The sequence below is a fragment of the Galeopterus variegatus genome, unplaced genomic scaffold (assembly GCF_000696425.1).
Source record: "Galeopterus variegatus unplaced genomic scaffold, G_variegatus-3.0.2 Scaffold2473, whole genome shotgun sequence".
Lineage (NCBI taxonomy): Eukaryota > Metazoa > Chordata > Mammalia > Dermoptera > Cynocephalidae > Galeopterus > Galeopterus variegatus.
This window is the reverse complement of record NW_007728584.1, coordinates 267,970-287,122: the sequence shown is the minus strand read 5'-3', so window position 1 is coordinate 287,122 and position 19,153 is coordinate 267,970. Positions and strand designations below refer to the sequence as shown.

The 19,153-nt window shown below is 38.3% G+C and overlaps 1 protein-coding gene across 1 annotated transcript in view; it reads right to left on the bottom strand.

The window, feature by feature from the left end:
• Positions 1-1,196: 1,196 nt before the first annotated feature.
• LOC103597961 (double-stranded RNA-binding protein Staufen homolog 1-like) overlaps positions 1,197-19,153 on the bottom strand; it is a gene marked incomplete at its 3' end in the record, with an annotated part of 40,348 nt that continues 22,391 nt past the window's right edge. The window contains exons 4-6 of the mRNA XM_008581851.1: positions 13,624-13,762; positions 12,498-12,663; positions 1,197-1,295 (exon numbers count right to left, since the gene is read on the bottom strand). Coding sequence (XP_008580073.1) covers positions 1,197-1,295; positions 12,498-12,663; positions 13,624-13,762 — 404 coding nt within the window. The remainder of the gene's footprint in view (positions 1,296-12,497; positions 12,664-13,623; positions 13,763-19,153) is intronic.

Here is a 19,153-nt window from a genome sequence, read left to right as displayed (position 1 = left end):
TATTAAGGAAGAAGGTGCTGGGAAGGATCCAGCCCACATGGGTACCTGGGGACTGATTCCAGAGAACTTCCCCAGGTGCCCCCCAGCCCGCAACAGAGGGAGAAAGGCTGGGAGGGATATGGGACCAGATGAGGAGACACCAGCCCTATATCCATCTAGGGGCTCTGTACTCCAGGAAGTGGAACACTATAAACCTGGTCTTTCCTGCTGGGGAATGGGGGGTAAGGATGAGTGGGGGGTGGGGGGTAATGAAGGAGAACACAGGAAATCCTTGAACACAGGCTGGCCCCATGATCCATGTACAACTCTCCACCCCACCTTCGTCCCATGGCAGGCAGGTAAGCACCACAGGTTGTAGTCCAAAATCATCATCACTCAGGTGAAGGGTGAAAATTTGAAGTGGGGGCAAGTTTAGGGCACTAGCACATATTAGGAGAGGCTATGTATTTTAGACAGCCAGGTATGAAATTTAGAAGTCACCTGTAACTGCAAAAAATACTAAAAAATTAAAGTATTTTACAAGAAAATAAACTTCGGATAGGCTTTTAAAAGAAAGAAACAGACCATAAGCATGGAAATCAAAGGAAAGAATTTGCCATGTGTCAGACTATATGGGAAACTTTATAAAAATCTTCCTTTACCCCTCTCCTAATCTATTTGGATTGACTATGCTGTCTCTGAAGGAAAAATGTACTAAATGTGCCTTATTTTCCACTTTGAACAAACCACCCATTAATTATTATTTTTAGAACACAAAGTCTCCAACACCAAATAAAGTTATTAAGCAGGTAAATTAAGGGCAGGCACTGGACAATGACAGACCTGTGTCCAAAATTACTCTGACAAGAATTTAGGGACCATTTAAGGAGATTCTGAATATTCTGGAGGTAAAGACACTTTTGAGACTGATGAAAGCGATGGACCCTCTGTGCAGAATACACATGTAAACAGAAGCAATATCCTTCAAACCATTTCAGGAGGTTCACAGACCAATGGCCTCTCTAGAGATCTACAGATGCCCCTAAGTTGAGGACTCCTAGAAGAGAATAAACATTACTTTGCTAAACATAAAGTTTGAATCTTAAATTTGGAGGCTTGTGAATACTATCCTAATGTCATTTAGAGAAAAAATCATTTCTATGATGAATGCTAACAGGATTTTATAATACAAAGTCCTACATATAAAATAAGCTTACCTCAAAATTCACAGGCAAGTTCCGTTTAAGTGCAATCTCAAACACCTGACTTATTTCAGATTTATTGAGATTTTCTTCTTCTGATTCTCTCCCATTCACCTAAAAGAATAATTGTTTAGTAGTTAGCTCTTACTAAAATCATCAATATCCCAGCTGCAACGATAAACCTTAAAATGACTGAACTTTGGCTTTATGGATTTATCCAAGGCCACATATGTACCATGTGTCAATGAATTTTAAAAGTTAAAAAAAATCCTGTCAAACTTGGATCAGACTGTACTTCATGAATCCACCATAAACAATACACACATAACAGACCCTTGGGTGTGAATCACAGTAACTGTGGTGCAGCCAGATGCCACTGCTGCTTGGGAACAGTGCCTTCCTAAATACTGTATTGTTAAGCCATGTTATGGAGATATAAAAATACAGACAGATCTGTGTGGGATATGGCAAGTTCAGATACAAGTCTCTCCAGTTGAAATATGCTTGTTTCTTATTTGGACATAAAGTCACTGGAAACCACTTTTACTTTCACTTTTTTTTTGGCGGCTAGGCAGTACGGGGGATCCAAACTCATGGTCTTGGGGTTACAAGAATGCACTCTAACCAGCTGACCTAATCAGCCAGCCCAAAACCACTTTTAAAAAAGATGCAGTTGAGGGCCAGCCCATGGCTCACTCGGGAGAGTGTGGTGCTGATAACACCAAGGCCACGGGTTCGGATCCCTATATAGGGATGGCCAGTTAGCTCACTTGGGAGAGTGTGGTGCTGACAACACCAAGTCAAGGGTTAAGATCCTCTTACCAGTCATCTTTTAAATAAATAAATAAATATAAATATATTATATATATATATATATATATATAAAGGATGCAGTGAAATAGAAATTACAAACTTGTCATGTATCTCATACTTACTGCTACTGGCAAAAATTCAAGATCTAAACTAATAAAGTCTCCTCTACAAAGGCAGAGATTCTATCTTTGCAACAAGATTCATTTACAGTCCTCTAGCCAGGGATGGGATTAAAGAGGGACAGGGATCTTCTCTCTGTGGGCTGATAACATGGATTTTATATTGAGTTGTTGTGATATGAGAAACTAGATAAGCTCAGTAACAGCAAACTTTCCCAAAACATGGCAAGAGAGCTGCACTTTTCTTCACATTATTGCTTCTCTTTTGTCAAAGAATTTGTAAAATCTTATTTCCAAAATTAGAATTATCTAACAGGAGGAACCCATGGCTGAAATTGCTAAACAGGCAAGGTGCAGGACTCTCCAAGATTTTATCTGCTGTGCAGATCCTTATTTTTATCAGATAGATCTCATCCACACTGAATCAATGTTACAAGCTTTAATTAAAATAAAATTAAATGAATAAAAAACTTTAGGTTAAAAAACCTATTAACACAATCCAGGGTATAATCCTGAACAAATAAACGTATTCCAGATGCTATTTATAATTCTCTCCTTCTACAAAATGTTTTCCTTCCAATCTGGTTTCACTTTACTCTTTGCCTAGTCAAAACTATTTGCATAGCATTTCTGGTGGTTTATTAACCTAAACACACTTGTATTTTTGTTTTTTAAGTCCTAAGCAGAAAGAGGGCCTGCTTTTTTATGAGTTAATCTTTAAAACCAGAAATCTCCTATGCAAAGTACCTTAGAAGGCTAGGGTTCCACAGGTTTGTTTTGAAATCTATTTTTCAAATAGATTTTAAACTAAACAAAACACAACTGTATTTTAAAAAGTATGTTCAACAGATGATGCTGGGAAAACCGGACATCCACAAGCAAAATAATGAAGCGGGACCCTTACCTCACACCACACGCAAAATTAACCCAAAGTGGATCAAAGATTTAAACATACAAGGGAGAACTATAAAACTCTCAGAAGAAAACATAGGGGAAAAGCTTTATGACACTGGATTTGGAAATGATTTCTTAGATATGACACCAAAAGCATAGGCAACAAAAGAAAAAAATAGATTAATAATACTTCATCAAAGTTAAAAACTTTTGTGCATCAAAGGATACTATCAAGAGAGTGAAGACAAGTCATAGAATGAGATTTGCATATGTATCTGATAAGGGATTAATATCCAGAATATATACAGAACTACCTCATCAACAATAAAACAACACAATCCAAAAATGGGCAAAGGACTAAAATAGGCATTTATCCGAAGATATACAAATGGCCAAAAAAGTACATGAAATGATGTTCAACACCAGTAACCATTAGGGAAATACAAATGAGAACCACAATACCACTTTGCACACATAAGGATAGCTATTATCAAAAGAACAGAAAATAACACATGTTGGTGAGAACATGAAGAAATTGGAGCATCGCTGGTAGGACTGTAAAATGGTACAGCTGTTGTGGAAAACAGTTTGATAGTTCCTGAAAAAGTTAAACATAGAATTACTATATGACCCAGCAACTCTACTTCTAGATGTATACCCAAAAGAAATCAAAGTAGGGATTCAAACAGATATTTGTACACCAATATTCATGGCAGCATTATTCACAACAGCAAAAAGGTGGAAACAACTCAAATGTCCATCAACAGATAAATGGATAAACAAAATGCGAAATATCCATATGGAATATCATTCAGCATTAAAAAGGAATGAGTTTCTGAAACATGCTACAATATGGATAAACCCTGAAAACATTAAGTGAAATAAACAGACACAAAAGAACAAATATCCACTTTTATAAAGTACCTAGACCAGGAAAATGCATAGAGACAAAAAGTAAAATAGAAGTTACCAGAGCCTGGGAGTTAAGGGGATTGTGGAGTTACTGTTTAATGGGTACAGAGTTTCTACTTGAGATGATGAAAAAGTTCTACAAATGGATAGTGGTGATGATTGCACGACACTGAGAATATATTTAATGTCACTGAACTATATAAACTTAAAAATGGTTAAAAAATTTTTTAAAAAGCAACAAGAAAAAAAGCATGTGTTTCAATACCAAATTAACACACTGGATATTGTCAACACATTAACTTCTGCTAACAAGTTAGCTCATTTTTGTGCACAACAGAATAAAGCTTTTTGACAGCTGTTTATTTGAAGAGTACCCAGAGATTTTTTTTAAATAGATGAACTGTTTGATATGATGGTGATGGGTGGAGAGGGGGAAAAAGAAGGAACTGGTAAAGGGACATGAAAATCAACTACACCGTATAGTGATAAAATAAAAAATAAAAAAATTGAAAATAAATAAATACATGAACTGTTAAAAAGAAAAAAAAAGGGGGGGGGAAAGCCTACTCTTAAGCTGATTAACTGTGTTTATGAGAATGTTCACCTTATGTGCAACCAGAACAAAATTTGGAAATAACTTGGATGCTGAGGCCGATGTAAGAACTCAAGTGCCATGTATATATCCCAATTTTCAAACATTTTGTTCATTAATCAGCCCAATTAATTTTAACTTTTATTTTTAGTTCTGACCTATTTCAAACATACAGAAAAGTATAGTTAATTTAACAGGCAATTGTCCTGGATTTAAAAGAGATGTAACATGAAGTACTACTGACATCAGATTTTTTTAAGAAAAACAATAAAGCCCTTCTCACTATCCTTCCTATTGCAATTAATAACTATTCTAGAGTGGGACTGTATCTTTCCCAGCCATGTTTTTTTTTTTTTTAATGGACAAAAAGAATACTGATGCTCCTCAACTTACAATGGGGCTACGCCTATTGCAATTAATAACTATTCTAGAGTGGGACTGTATCTTTCCCAGCCATGTTTTTTTTTCTTTAATGGACAAAAAGAATACTGATGCTCCTCAACTTACAATGGGGCTACGTCCTGATAAACCCATCGTTAAGTTGAAAATATCATAGTTAAAAATGCATCTACCCCAGTAAACCACTGTAAAGCCAAAAAATCTTAAGCTGAACCACTGTAAGTCAGAGACCATCTGTATATAGTATAATTTTTTGTTTTGAAAATTCATGTAGGGCCGGCCCGGTGGCGCACTGGATAGTGCGCCGCTTGGGAAGCGCGGCGGCGCTCCCGCCCGAGGGTTCGGATCCCACATACAGACAGGTTCCCGCTCACTGGCTGAGCGAGGCGCAGGAGCAACACTGAGGGTTGCGATCCCGTTGCCGGTCCCCGGTCCGGTACAGGGGCAACACTGAGGGTTGCGATCCGTTGCCGGACACGGAAAAAGACAAAAAAAAAAAAAAAAAATTCATGTAAATCATTCTCACGAATTGCCTTTATCAATACTGTAAATTCAAACTTACAAACCCATACCGATTAAATGCTTTTTTTTTTTTTTAATTGAGGTTCCACATAAGACTGAGAAAACAATGCTACTGCTAAATTCTAAACCTTAAGCCAGTGGTGGTTCTCAATCAGAGGAGCACTAAAATCACTTGGGAGCTTCACAAGGCAAGAATGCTTGAGCCCACTCCACACAGGGGAACTCGAAATTTTTGTAGCTATGGCCTGGATAACTATTTTATTTATAGCATTTGTTTATTTTTTAACATAAGTCCCCAGTTGATTTTACTAGCAACCAGAGTTGAGATTCATTGCTCTAAGCCATTGCTTCCAAAGTAATTTTAACAGGGACAAAGCACCAGTAAAATAAAATGCAAAACAGGGAACAAAGATAAACTTATTTGGAAGTGAGATTATGCTGTTCTTTTACATAATTTTATACTATCTGGATTGGACAAAATGTTGCAAATGAGACAGCAGTGATTGACTCAAAACTAATCCATAAATACCATTACCAGTAAGATGACAAAAGTTTAGCAGGCTCATAATCCACAAAGTGGGAATTACTGTTAACATGAATTCCATAGTGTATAGTTCCATATATAATTCCATAGTGTAAGGTCCTCTACGTGCAACTAACTGTTCACCACCTGATGCACGTGAACATGGGGCACAGCCAACCTATGGCACTACCAGATTTCAAATACATCTCCAACAGTGCTAGCTAATCAGGACTTCTGCGTCTTCTTGTACTGCTACTACACACTACTTTTAAAATAAACCCATAATTTTGTTGAAGAAAAAACAGCCATATTTGCATGGTACCTGCAAAATGCTTTCATTTTTAGATTTACAAACACCTATAGAAGGATAAATCAGGGATTTTTTTTCACTTTTATATTATCTATTTCTTTTCAATCACTTTTGCACACACACTTCTTTCTGCTTTTGTCCCCTTATTTTGTGGACAGTAAATGGTAAGAAATAAATGGTGGTGGTCACAGGTAAGCTCAGTTGGTTAGAATGTGATGCTGATAACACCAAGGTCCAGAGTTTGATCCCTGTACCGGCCAGCTGACCGAAAAGGAAGAAAAAAAAAATGTTGGTGGCCAAACATTATAAAAGATAAAAGAATGCTGTCATACTTTTTTTTTTTTAAATCCAAACAGGATGGTCTGGGTTCTTGTCACAAAATACTATGCGATGAAGTCCTTCCTGGTGAATTACTGACTAGATGAGAACACCACATATGCTTTTTGCACAGCACAGAAATACACTATTCACTCATTGATTCTTGAGTGTGGAAAAATTCATCTACGTTATTATCAGAAGACTCACAATCTGCAGTTGACAGATGCTCAATCTCACTACCTTCATTACAGTCTGGAGTGCTGCCATCTGTCTCTTTACATTTATCTTCTGATTTGGCTAATGATCGGAAATGGCTTCCTCTGTCAATTTTCTTTTTGCCATTACGAACGAAAAAAGAAATTCTGAATCCTCACCTGGGTTCAATGAAGGCAAAAAGGAGACTCAAAAGATAAAGTCTCCAGGGGCCGGGCCTGTGGCTCACTTGGGAGAGTGCGGTTCTGATAACACTAAGGCCACGGGTTCGGATCCCATATAGGGATGGCTGGTTAGCTCACTTGGGTGAGCGTGGTGCTGACACCACCAAGTCAAGGGTTAGGATCCCCTTACCGGTCATCTTTAAAAAAAAAAAAAAAAAAAAAAAAAAAGGATAAAGTCTCCAGTCTTCTTTTGTATCTTCTTGAAAGACAATGCAATACAATGGGCAAGGCCATAAGATTGCTACAGGATGATATGATAATGACCATTTTTCACTACAGTATCATCCACACAGAGATTTCATCATTCTTCCATTTTCTGATGATTTTAGTCTTATTCAGCATGTTTGAGAATAGCTGATTAATGGTGCTGAAATAATATGTAAGATGACTAATAGCAAAATGTTTCAAAACATAGGAAAAGTAAGATCCCGGAGGTTCCATAATGTAAAGATTTACAAAAAGGTCCAAAGGGCCAGAATGATAACTGTAAGACAGAGGAGTTTTATTCTATTTTAAAAAATAAGTCTGGCACAGCCTTATAACCCCAAGGTCACAAGTTCGGATCCCTGAACCAGCCAGCCGCCAAAAAAAAAATGTCTGTTTTCTCTTAGTTTTTGTAAGACCTCTAAAAAAGAATAAAAGACATGCAATATCATTCCTTAAAGAGCATGAAAAAGTAGCTCAATAATAAAAATTGGGTCCAATGGACAATGACAGTATAATGAGGGTGAAGGTCTCCAATTTTAGTTTTAGTCCTACTTAAATATGTACCTGTCCCAAGTAAAGATAAGGACTCAAGACCAGGAAGAGCTGCATTTATTTATTTTGACAGAAGTAAAAAAAAAAAAAGCATTAAAAAACTTCAAAGAATACAATAAAAAAAAGCCTTCCACTACTTCCACCAGGAGGAAACTACTTTTAAAGTTTGATAAAACCTTCAAAATATAAACTATGAACATCCAAACATACACAGGTTGAGTATCCCTTATCCAAAATGCTTGGAACCAGAAGAAGTGTTTTGAATTTTGGATGTTTTTGAATTTTGGAGTATTTGCAGAATACATACAAGTTGAGCATCTCTAATCTGAAAAACCAAAATCCAAAATGCTCCAATGAGCATTTCCTTTGAGTGTCATGTCGGTGCTCAAAAAGTTTTGAATTTTTGGGCCGGCCTGTGGCTCATTTGGGAGAGTGTGGTGCTGATAACACCACGGTCATGGGTTCGGATCCCTATATAGGGATGGCCGGTTAGCTCACTTGGGAGAGCATGGTGCTGATAACACCAAGTCAAGGGTTAAGATCCCCTTACTGGTCATCTTTAAAAAAAAAAAAAAAAAAAAAGTTTTGAATTTTGAAGCATTTCAAATTTCAGATTTTTGGATTACATATTAGGGATACTCAACCTATATATACACACACATGCACATACAGCTGGCTTTTCTGTTTACTTAAACACAAACAGAATCACACTTCACACAGAACAACAGTTCTGCATCTTGATCCCCCACAACAGATTATGAACCCTTTCGTGCCCATGTAACCAGATCTACCACACTTTGGTACTCCTTGGGATAAATGTATCCATTTATTTAACCATTTCCCTAGTAATGGACATTTAAGATAGCTCCTGTTTTCTCCACTACAGATACTACAGCTATGACCACCTTGCTAATAGTTCAGACATTGAATAAAAGCTATCCTTTATTAGATTTAAAAACAAAAATCCCACGTTTTCCCAATTCAGGACCTTTGTTACTCCCTCTCTGGGAATGTACTGTCCCGGCTCTTTTGTTCATCTTTAGCCTCAGCTAAAATGATTCTTCCTCAGGGAGAACACTTCTGAATGCACCATTATTACTCCAACCAGAACTGGACATTTTATGTTCTCCTAATCCTTGCTACTTTTCTATCCTAGTACTCACTGCACTTTTTAATGACAGTAATGTTCATGTCTATCAGGTCCATTGACTAAGCTCCAAAGGGGCAGGGACAATGCTGGCTGTTTTCACTTCAGGGCCTATCACAATGCCAATCATGGAGGAACCAGACTACACCTGCCCTGCAAACAAAGTGGTGGCTTTACTGGCTATCTTCGAGAAAAGATTAATTGATCCATCACACAATCACATGCTCTACAAATTTTCAACAGCAACACTGATGATTTGTTTAAAACGATCATTTCCAATGCTGACAGGCAGTGGGCAAACAGGCTACTTATGCGTACTGGGAAGGGTCTAAAATAGTTCCATCTTTCAAAAAAAAAAAAAAATAGTTCCATCTTTCTGGTGGGGAACTTGGCCATATATATCACCATGCATATCCTTTATCTTTGTTGTGTGGGTTTTTTTGTTTATTTTTATTTGGCAGCTGGCCAGTACAGTGATCAAACCTTGGACCATGGTGTTATCGGCACCACATTCTAACCAACTGAGCTAACCATTCAAGCACCATGGATACCCTTTAATTGAGCAATTGCACTTATAGAGCTGTGGCTCACAGAAATAATGATGGACACACACACACAAAGATTTCATTACAACAATGTTCTTCCCTCCCAATTTTACAACAGCAAAAACTGCAAACAACCTAAGTAATCAAGCCCCTACTGCAAAAATAAACAGGTATGTTTACACAATGGAACACTTAGCAGTCATTAAAAAGTGCTTAGGTGCATGCTAAATTTGAATCCTGTAAGTAAATGACATAATAACATATTCCTGAGACACACTTCAATGAAAAAAGATGGTGACTATACAATACCATCCCATTTTTTTGAATGAAAGGAGTGTGTATTTACTTATATATGCACTGACATCCACCAAAATATTTATAGTGATTATCTACAAGTGGTAAATTTATAAGTCATTTATTTTTCCTTTTTTTTTCTTGAATTAAAAAGAGCTTATAGTTTCACATGCATTATTTTTGAGGGGAAAAAGTTACCTTTTAAAAATGTCTGTCTTTACTCTCTACCACCCACCCACCAGAAGGCCTGGTAAAATCAAGGGACAGCACACTTAAGCAGGAGGCCAAGTATTTCATTTACTACTTCAAAGAAGTAGCCTTACCCTACAGTTAATGATTCTCCATTTCTGAAACACTGGCTAAGGCCAGTTTTTGAAACATTTCTGAAAGGCATTGTCTCTATTTCAAACTACAGAGCTAGTAAAGGGGGGAAGAGGAGAAAAGCCACAGGGCACAAGTAGATGTAAACATTACTCTGAGCAAAGCTCCTTACAGAGTTCAGGTGCACTGATGAAAACTCTGCCCAGGAGAGCAAGTCTTTTATAGCCACTGTCCTCAGAACTGCTACAACCAATGCTTCCCTAGTGAGCAAGGGTGCTACAGACACCACCAAACACTTTCCCTTTGCAACAAAACTCTGAATACTTCCATGGAGGATTCAAAGGGAGAGAAAAACTGCCTGGGAAGCACTGATAATACTCAGGATCTGTGGTTCCCAAACCCTGACCATGCTTTATAATCGCTCCAAGAGCACATCAACAAAATAAAAAAGCATAAACCAGATTCCTGGGTTTTACCCTAGACCTATCGCATTAGAATCATGCGGGTTAGGTGTAGGAATTTTTTTTTTTAACTTTTCTAGTGATTCTGATGCAGACAATCCACACACCAGTGTTCAGCAATCATTTACCAACTGTTGGCTAGAAGGAACTGAGAAATATCTACTCCATCTGACTCCAATCAGATTAGCACCAAAGTCAACTAAAGAAATGAAAGGCCTCCAAAACAGCTCAGATTTCAATGGTTTGATAAATCTCACCACTGAGAAGCTTATCTTTTTAACTTCACTAAATCCTCTTTTAAGTTACAACTCTTTTATTTGATCCTTAGTGAATCCTGAAAACAGATAGCCTCTGTCAGAATATGTGATTACACTGGAAATGCAGCATAACAAAAGGAAAGCAAAATGCTCCCATGCAGCCAGCCATGAAGACACAGAGTGCCATCCTGAGCTTGGGTGCCCTGGGTGGCAGGCTAAATACAACAGACCTCAGCAAGCACCCTGCCCAAGGTCCACTCAGATCCGAACCTCTCATCACACATTTAGCACAATGTTCTGTGCAAAACCTTGTTCTCTGTGAACTTGTTTCCTGGAGAGGAAAAGTCAAATGCTACCCAGGGGTGTTTTCAGGTGACATTTCCCACTATGATTAAACAGAATCATGAAATCTCAATGTTTTCTGTTCAATGAGTTTCTTCTGGACCTTTAGTGACTAGATTTGTGGTAAGACTACCTTATCAGAGTTATTCACTAATGCTTTGGCCCCTCAATGGCACGAAGTCACTGATTTCCTAAAAATTATATTCCGATGTAGTCACGAAAAGTTAAAATCCTTTTCCTACCATAATTTTAAATTATGGTAGGAATTTTTAATTTATGGTAGGTAATTTTAAAACATGGCCTCAAAGTCTTTGACACTCCTCTTATCCAGAAGTGGGGTTCTTTCTCCACATTCCCCACACTGTGAATGTACTAAAAGCCACTGAATTGCACACTTAAAATGGTGAATTTAGTTTTTTTTTTTACCTCAATTAAAGAAAAAATTAAAAGTGGAGTTCTATACCTCCTTCCTTTGAATCTGGGCTCTGAGCCTGCTTGACCTATAGAATATGGCAGAAGCGATGCTGTGATTTCTGGAATCAGGCCTTAGGAAACTGGCAGCTGCTTCCATTTCCCAACTTCTGAGACACTCACTCTTGGAACCCAGCCACCATACCACAAGGAAGCATAAGCAAGTCCTTGCATAAGTACACTAAGAGAGGAACTGAGGTCCCCAGGCCAGAGCCCCAGCATAGTTCCCGCTGACAGCCAGCAGCAACTTACCAGCCATGTGAGTGAGCCATCTTAAAAGTGGATCCTCCAGCCTCCTGTAGAGCCACCTCAGTCAAAGCTATGTGGAGCAAAGATAAGCTACCCCTGCCAAGTCCTGCCTAAATTGCAGATCTGTGAGCAAAATAAATGCCTGGAGATGTTTAAACCATCATTAAGTTTTGTGATGGTTGGTTACATTTCAGTAGATAACAGGCATTTTATAACAGAAGTGCTGGTCAAAAACAGATATAGAAAATTCTCTAACCTGGTATGCTAAATCACAGTAGATTCTGACAAGCATCATCTTCAGCACTGAAAAACTCATCCATATGTGTTCTTCACAACTCCACTGAGCCACAACCTTTCTAACATGTTTATACCATATTATGTCACTCAAAACTATACCACAGGGTGAAAAAGGTGGCAGCTGACTTTCTTGCTCAGAAATTTAGAAAGGAAAAAAGGGGGGAAAACAGCAAGAAAGCTACAGGGTACAAAATCTTGTAGGCTTTTAAATAATAAACATTGTGGACAGTTGTTAATGCACCTTCTTAGAAAAAGTAACTTGAGGTGACATCTTTCATACCACCCTCTGACTCTGCCCAAATCTCCAGCAGCCTCAACTCTGTTCTCGCCTTACCTCCAGCCTGTCAGGCAGAGACTCATTCTGCAGGATCCTCAAGGCTTTAGCAGCAGCATCATGTTTCGCAGCCTGTCTCGTCTTTCCTTTCCCATTAAATTGCTGTCCTCCCACAGAAAGTTCAACTTGATAAAGCACAGGTGGAACCGGAAATGGGTAAAAGTACCTAAAAATAAAAGAGGGTTAGAAAAATTACAGTCTCAGATTGAGAAGTCACCTATACATTCTCTGGCAAATTCCAAGTATTTTCTTCATCATAGGTCCTAATCACATTAGTGTGTGCTTGGCTAATGATGACTCATCGATATATCCAGAGATTGCCTAAAAGTTTAAACTGGATTAGAATTGTTATACCATAAAAGCAAATACAGTTTAGCAATTAAAACTTAAGTTCAACAAAACACAATGGCTTATAAATTACATGAGCTCAATTTTTAATACTAGTCTGTACTGACAAAATCTAAAATGAATTAAGCTTTTGCTTAGACAGAAATTTAACTTGCTCTACTTTCTCAAACCTTAGATTTGCACTTGCACGTCAACACAGAAGGCTGGGAATTTTAAAGCAGAAGTCTTTTAGGAAGGACACTCAGTTCTGGGAATACCAACAGCCTACAGCCTAGCAGAGCCTAGTTTCTAACATTTCAGAGCTTTTATTTTCAAAATGGCTTTGGCTCCCTACCCAAGGAGGGCAGGGAAATGAAGACCTCCATTTTGATCATTAGTCTATCCACTTATGCCTTATTACCACCGGTAAGAGGTTTTACACACATGGCATTTTTGGGTTTCAATTAATATTTTGTTACACCAAGGCTATTTACAAAGCACACAAATTCAAAAGTCAGAAAGTACCCAATAAACAATAATCAAGAAATCCACAAATGCTGAGAATCATGATGTAGTGGGAATCATGTCCAAATATGATTCAGTTACACAAAACAATTACAAGAGTGACCTTTAACCAGACTGCTTGGGGCACAAGTCACATTGCTAGTCAGGAATATGCTTAGGCACTTTCTAATGACAGCAGTTAAAACAGCACCAAGACACAGTTCCAAAGGCAGAAGCACTCTTAAGACTGACACTGTACTTTAAAAAAAAAAAAAAAACCCAAACACACACATACCTTGGGGGATAAGCACCTCCTCTCATGTTGTAGTTATAGGTGGACTGCATCCGAGAGTAAGGGTCAACAGGCTTATACATTGGTTTTTTTCCAAGTTTCATGCACAGTGCATTTAGCTCTACCGTAGGGGTTATGCTTTCTGCAACACAGAATCAACACAAAGAACTGTTTTTTCCTGACGTAAAAATGATAACTAAAATCAAAAAGAAAAGCATGCTTTCTACCAATTGGATTCATGATATATTACATTAAAAGGCCTGAGTATTTCGCTGCTAGGAGTCAGGTCAGGAAATCCAAGAATCGGCTGTGGTTTTCTGATATTACTACACAGTCAACAGCACAAAATATACTGTAAGGGCTATTAGAAGGAACAACAATTTAACCCAAGATGTAACCAGTGAAAGCCATATAGTACAGCTGCCAGAAATAAGTTCCAATAAACATCAAAATCCACAATTAAAAAATCCTATGTGACTATCCAAATTATTTTATTGTTTGTAAATACTTTTTTTCTTTTTGGCAGTTGGCTGGTAAGGGGATCTGAACCTTTGATCTTGGTGTTACAAAACTACACTCCAACCAACTGAGCTAACCATCCAGCCCTTGTTTAGGAATACTCAACCAATGTAACTTTGGTCATACTGATTTACCAGGTCACTGGCTTACACTTAGAAGCATGCTTGTACACACCATTTATTGGACAATGCACTTATTAAGTACTAACTTGATGTAAGGCACTGTGCTAAGCCTGAGGGACACAATGCTTGTCCCAGAGGACTTGAAAGTATACAAAACACACTCAAAGACTACAGTACAATGTTATGTGTGCCATAAGGAAAGACGTAAAATCACTGAGGAAGAGGCACGTTGATTCTATTTGGAGAAGTCATATGAAGCCCACAAAATACTCAGGTATTTCCATTCTTTACATTTATAATGGGATTTGACCTGTGGTATTACTTGTTAGAAAAATGAGTTCCATTTTCATATACAACAGGAGCAAGTATATCCTGGGAAATCTCAGAATTATCAACTTTAAAAAATACACACTATTGAGCCGGCCCGGTGGCGCACTGGAGAGTGCGCCGCTTGGGAGCGTGGCAGCACTCCCGCCGAGGGTTCGGATCCCATGTGGAGACCGGTTCCCGCTCACTGGCTGAGCGCAGTGCGGGCGCAACACCGAGGGTTGCGATCCCGTTGCCGGTCCCCGGTATGGGCGTGACACCGACCCGTTACCAGTCAGTAAAAAAAGACCAAAAGGAAAAAAGAAAAAGAATACACACTATTCATTTTCCAATTTTTCCCCCCTCAGTTCACCCAATTCATACATCTCCACGACTATTTAAAAAGAAAACCAGCCTTAAAAGCTTAGTGTCAGTACACAATCACATTTAAAAACAAAACTATCATATAAAACACAGAACAAAACTAGCAATCGCAAAATTCAATTTAAATGCACACAAAAATCCACTTTAAAATGCATTTTTAGGATGTGTGTAGAAAAAAACAAAACTGGGTCTGGCCAGTTAGCTCAGCTGGTTATAACACCAAGGTCACAGGTTCAGATCCCAGTACTGGACAGCCACCAAAAAAAAAGAAAAAGAAAAATGACTTGATTCTGTACTATAATCGGTTCCACTAAATTTATTGCATGAACCAAATTTGTAAGAATATCTTTGGGGTTTGCACAATTAGAGGGTCACATGAGTTACCAATCTCTCTCCTCTTCACACTCGGATGATTTTTTACATAATTCATACAGTCACATTTTAAGTACAGCCTGCATCATTTTAAGAGCAGCTCTGAACCACAGAATTTATCTGCAGTAGAGAATGAACTCAAAGAAAGAATACCACAAAGAAATCAAAAGCAACAAGAAAGGTGTGACCAAGATCTTCTCAGATTCACTCCTGCATGCCAAGGCCTGGGATGATTTCATGCAGATGAGGGGGACTCTGCTAAAACAGCTACTCCTGCCACAGCCTTCAGGTCAGTGGTTCCCAATCCTTCACCAGACACACTTCTTAATCACTATCCTCCCTGCTTGGGCCCCTTGTTTGAAGAGAGATTACCTACTGGTTTCTATTTAAGTGATAAATATTTAAATTATTTTCTCATTCTTTTAAATGATCGGGAGATGTGTAACTGACAACTAGCACTTCTGATGAACTAATTATAATCAATATTAACACACTAACTTGACATGATTCCAGCTAAAACCTACATTTCCGATAAACTGTACAAACTTACCAAGGGAAAAAAATGTACTTTCATTAAGCTTTTCTGAAATCTTAGAAATTGTTTGGTGACAACCTCCCCCACCCCTTTCCCCAGGCCACCTTTACAGACTGTCAGGAGTTAAGGGACTACAGTTTGGGAACCACTGCTTTAGAGTGAACTTAAGGATTCCTAAAAGATAAGCATCTGTCTGTAGTAGTGTAGAATCTGTGCTATCAAAATCAACACGTTAGTTAAGAAATCATCCACATACATATTATATGGGTACCTCTAGACACATTTTGAAAGGAACCTAACTTGGCCCACACATAATATCTGGATTCCATCCTTCACTAAAAAAAGGGTGGGACTATGGGTTTAGGAAATTTTGTTCCTTCCAAAGCTTTGGGAGCAGTTGTGTGTTGGGCTTTTTTAATACCATTTCCTTCAGCTTCCCAATGCTGAACTCCCCAAGTGTCAGCTGTACTGTAAACACCTACAAATGAAAAGTGTGAGCTCTCAATTCATGAAACCTGATGTTAACTGCAATGTGTCACTTGGACTTTGAACACTTTTTATGGTCATGGTTTAAAAGGCCTGGTCATTTTCTTGGTAATTTATCCCTTCATTACCTTTTCTTTTTTGTTATTTTTATAAACAGAAAAAGATTTTTGATCCATATGCATCCATTAACTAGCATTGCACAGCATTCCATGAAAAAATTATGCTTTGAAAGATGGGGTCAAGTACAGAGCATAAAAAAAAGTTTGCTTTGGTACCATAATGTATTTGTGGACTCAAAACATAACCCCTTTCAGACAAAAACTTGAGCAAATTTGGGAATGTCACCCAGGTTCTAAATGTTGCCTTCTACTTTCCTAAGACTGTACTATTCAGATGCAGCCTCCACTTTCAGAAGAAAATCAGGGGCCGGCCCGTGGCTCACTTGGCAGAGTGTGGTGCTGCTAACACCAAGGCCACAGGTTCGGATCCCTATCTATATAGGGATGGCTGGTTAACTCACTTCAGAGAGCATGGTGCTGACAACACCAAGTCAAGGGTTAAGATCCCCTTATCAGTCATCTTTAAAAAAAAAAAAGAAGGAAATAAGATCCTCATAATGGTGCTGACAACACCAAGTCAAGGGTTAAGATCCCCTTATCAGTCATCTTTAAAAAAAAAAAAGAAGGAAATAAGATCCTCATAAAGCAAAGAACTAAAATGTTTCTGAATTCAACTCTCAGGAGGCATCCAAACAGCTCATTTTGTCCTTAACACATGCTGAGGATGGCAAGACTCTTTCTTCCTTTTTAAGTATAAAGGTGAGCCAAGTGTACATCTCCATTCTTAAAATTAGGTTACATTAATCCCACCATTGTTAAATTAATACTCTGTCAAAAACTATTACCCATCATCTCACAGTGATTCTTCAACTTTGGTGTGCATATGATATGAAGAACCACCTACGAAGCTTGATAAAGTACAGATGCCCAAGTCCTATCCCAGGGATTGTGACTAAATAGCATGAGGGGGTTCCAAGCACATGTATTTTTAATAAGGTTAAAATAGAGTGATTCTGATGCACCCCAAAGTTTTGAGATTCACTATTTTGGAACTTAGCAAAAATCAGTTGGAGCTTTTATTTTTCTGATATTTTTTTTTTTTTTAAAAAGATGACCGGTAAGGGGATCTTAACCCTCGACTTGGTGTTGTCGGCACCACGCTCAGCCAGTGAGCAAACCGGCCATCCCTATATGGGATCCGAACCCGTGGCCTTGGTGTTATCAGCACCGGACTCTACCGAGTGAGCCACAGGCCGGCCCTTTTCTGATATTCTTTATCACTGAATATCACTTTATTTCATTTACAAATAACTCACAAGTGAAAGATTAATTTGATTACATCTGGGTCATTTAAATTTGGTGCCTAAGGGGACAGAGGCAACTTGCCTTCATAGCTGATTTTTCTTGTAGGTTTTAATTTCAGGATTCCCTCAGTGCACAGCTTCCACTAAAGGGGAAAATTTAATTAGTCCTTCATCCCTCTTGAAACTTTAAGGGTCTCCTGTATATGTTCTGCAGTTTGCAAAGTTACTCTTTTAAGTACCAACAGCATGAACCCAAAACCCTGGCTGGCCTGAGAAGTCAAATGCCAGAAGCCCACAATGCGGTGCAATCCCTGTGTCATGTTGGTGACTGTTTCATGGAAAGATGCTGAAGGGGAAATGCTAAAAAACAAATAAAAAGAGTTAATCTCATGAACGGCCATGCCCTTCTCCAGGACTTTCCCCATCCAGCGATGGTGCCACTCTACTGCATTCTGTACACAGAGTTGATAGCAAAGAGACAAGACCTCTGATTTTTTTTTTTTAATGATTTGACAGTCACCCAGGAGGGAACAATTTCTCCTCTTTGAATAACTTGTAGGTAAAAACAGAAAAAAATACGTTATATATGAACACACACCCAAATTATCTAAAGTACTAAAAGTTCAAGTGAGAAAGTACATATTCCAAAAAATACTAAAAACAGTTTAAAAAGGGAATCCCAAAGCTAAGGTCTGCAAAAAAATCCTGTAGAGGAAACACAACAGTTATAGAAAATGACTAATTGCCTTCTGAATATAAAGAAACATTTCAAATACAAATATGCTTTAAAATAACATTTTTAAACTAGCTTCATGAGAGTGGGAAATTTGTTTTTCTTAAATGCATAACTGCTTAATAATAATAGCTACCATTTCTCAAGCATTTACTAAGTGCAAGGCATTGTGCTCCACACTTTAACATGTGTTCTCTCATTTAATTCTCACAATACACCTATTCTGTAAGTATTATCATCCCCATTTTACAGATGAGGAAACTGAGGTTCAAAAAAAGTAGTAACTTGACCAAGGTCGTTCAAATACAGACACTGAAGGCAACTCACCTAACAGTGCTATGCTATGGAGCCTATTTATGATTGTGCTTGATGTTACCTTTAGTCAAATGAAAACAGAAACGTGAGTTCATTCAAGGCTTGAGGTTTGCATGCGAAGAAAAACGAGGCATAATAAATTACTCAAACTCAATTACATTATCTTTGCTGCAAGACTAGGACCAGAAACAGGAGGCCCAATTCCGTATCTCTCAAGCTATATCCTCATACGCTACAGCCACAAAAGATAACACCAGATAGGCAAAAATGAAGTTCCAAGATGTACATTATCACAGACACCAAACAAGTTTAAAAGACTGAACTCTTGGGGCCGGCCCGGTGGCGCACTGCTACAGTGCGCCGCTTAGGAGCGCGGTGGCACTCCCGCCGAGGGTTCG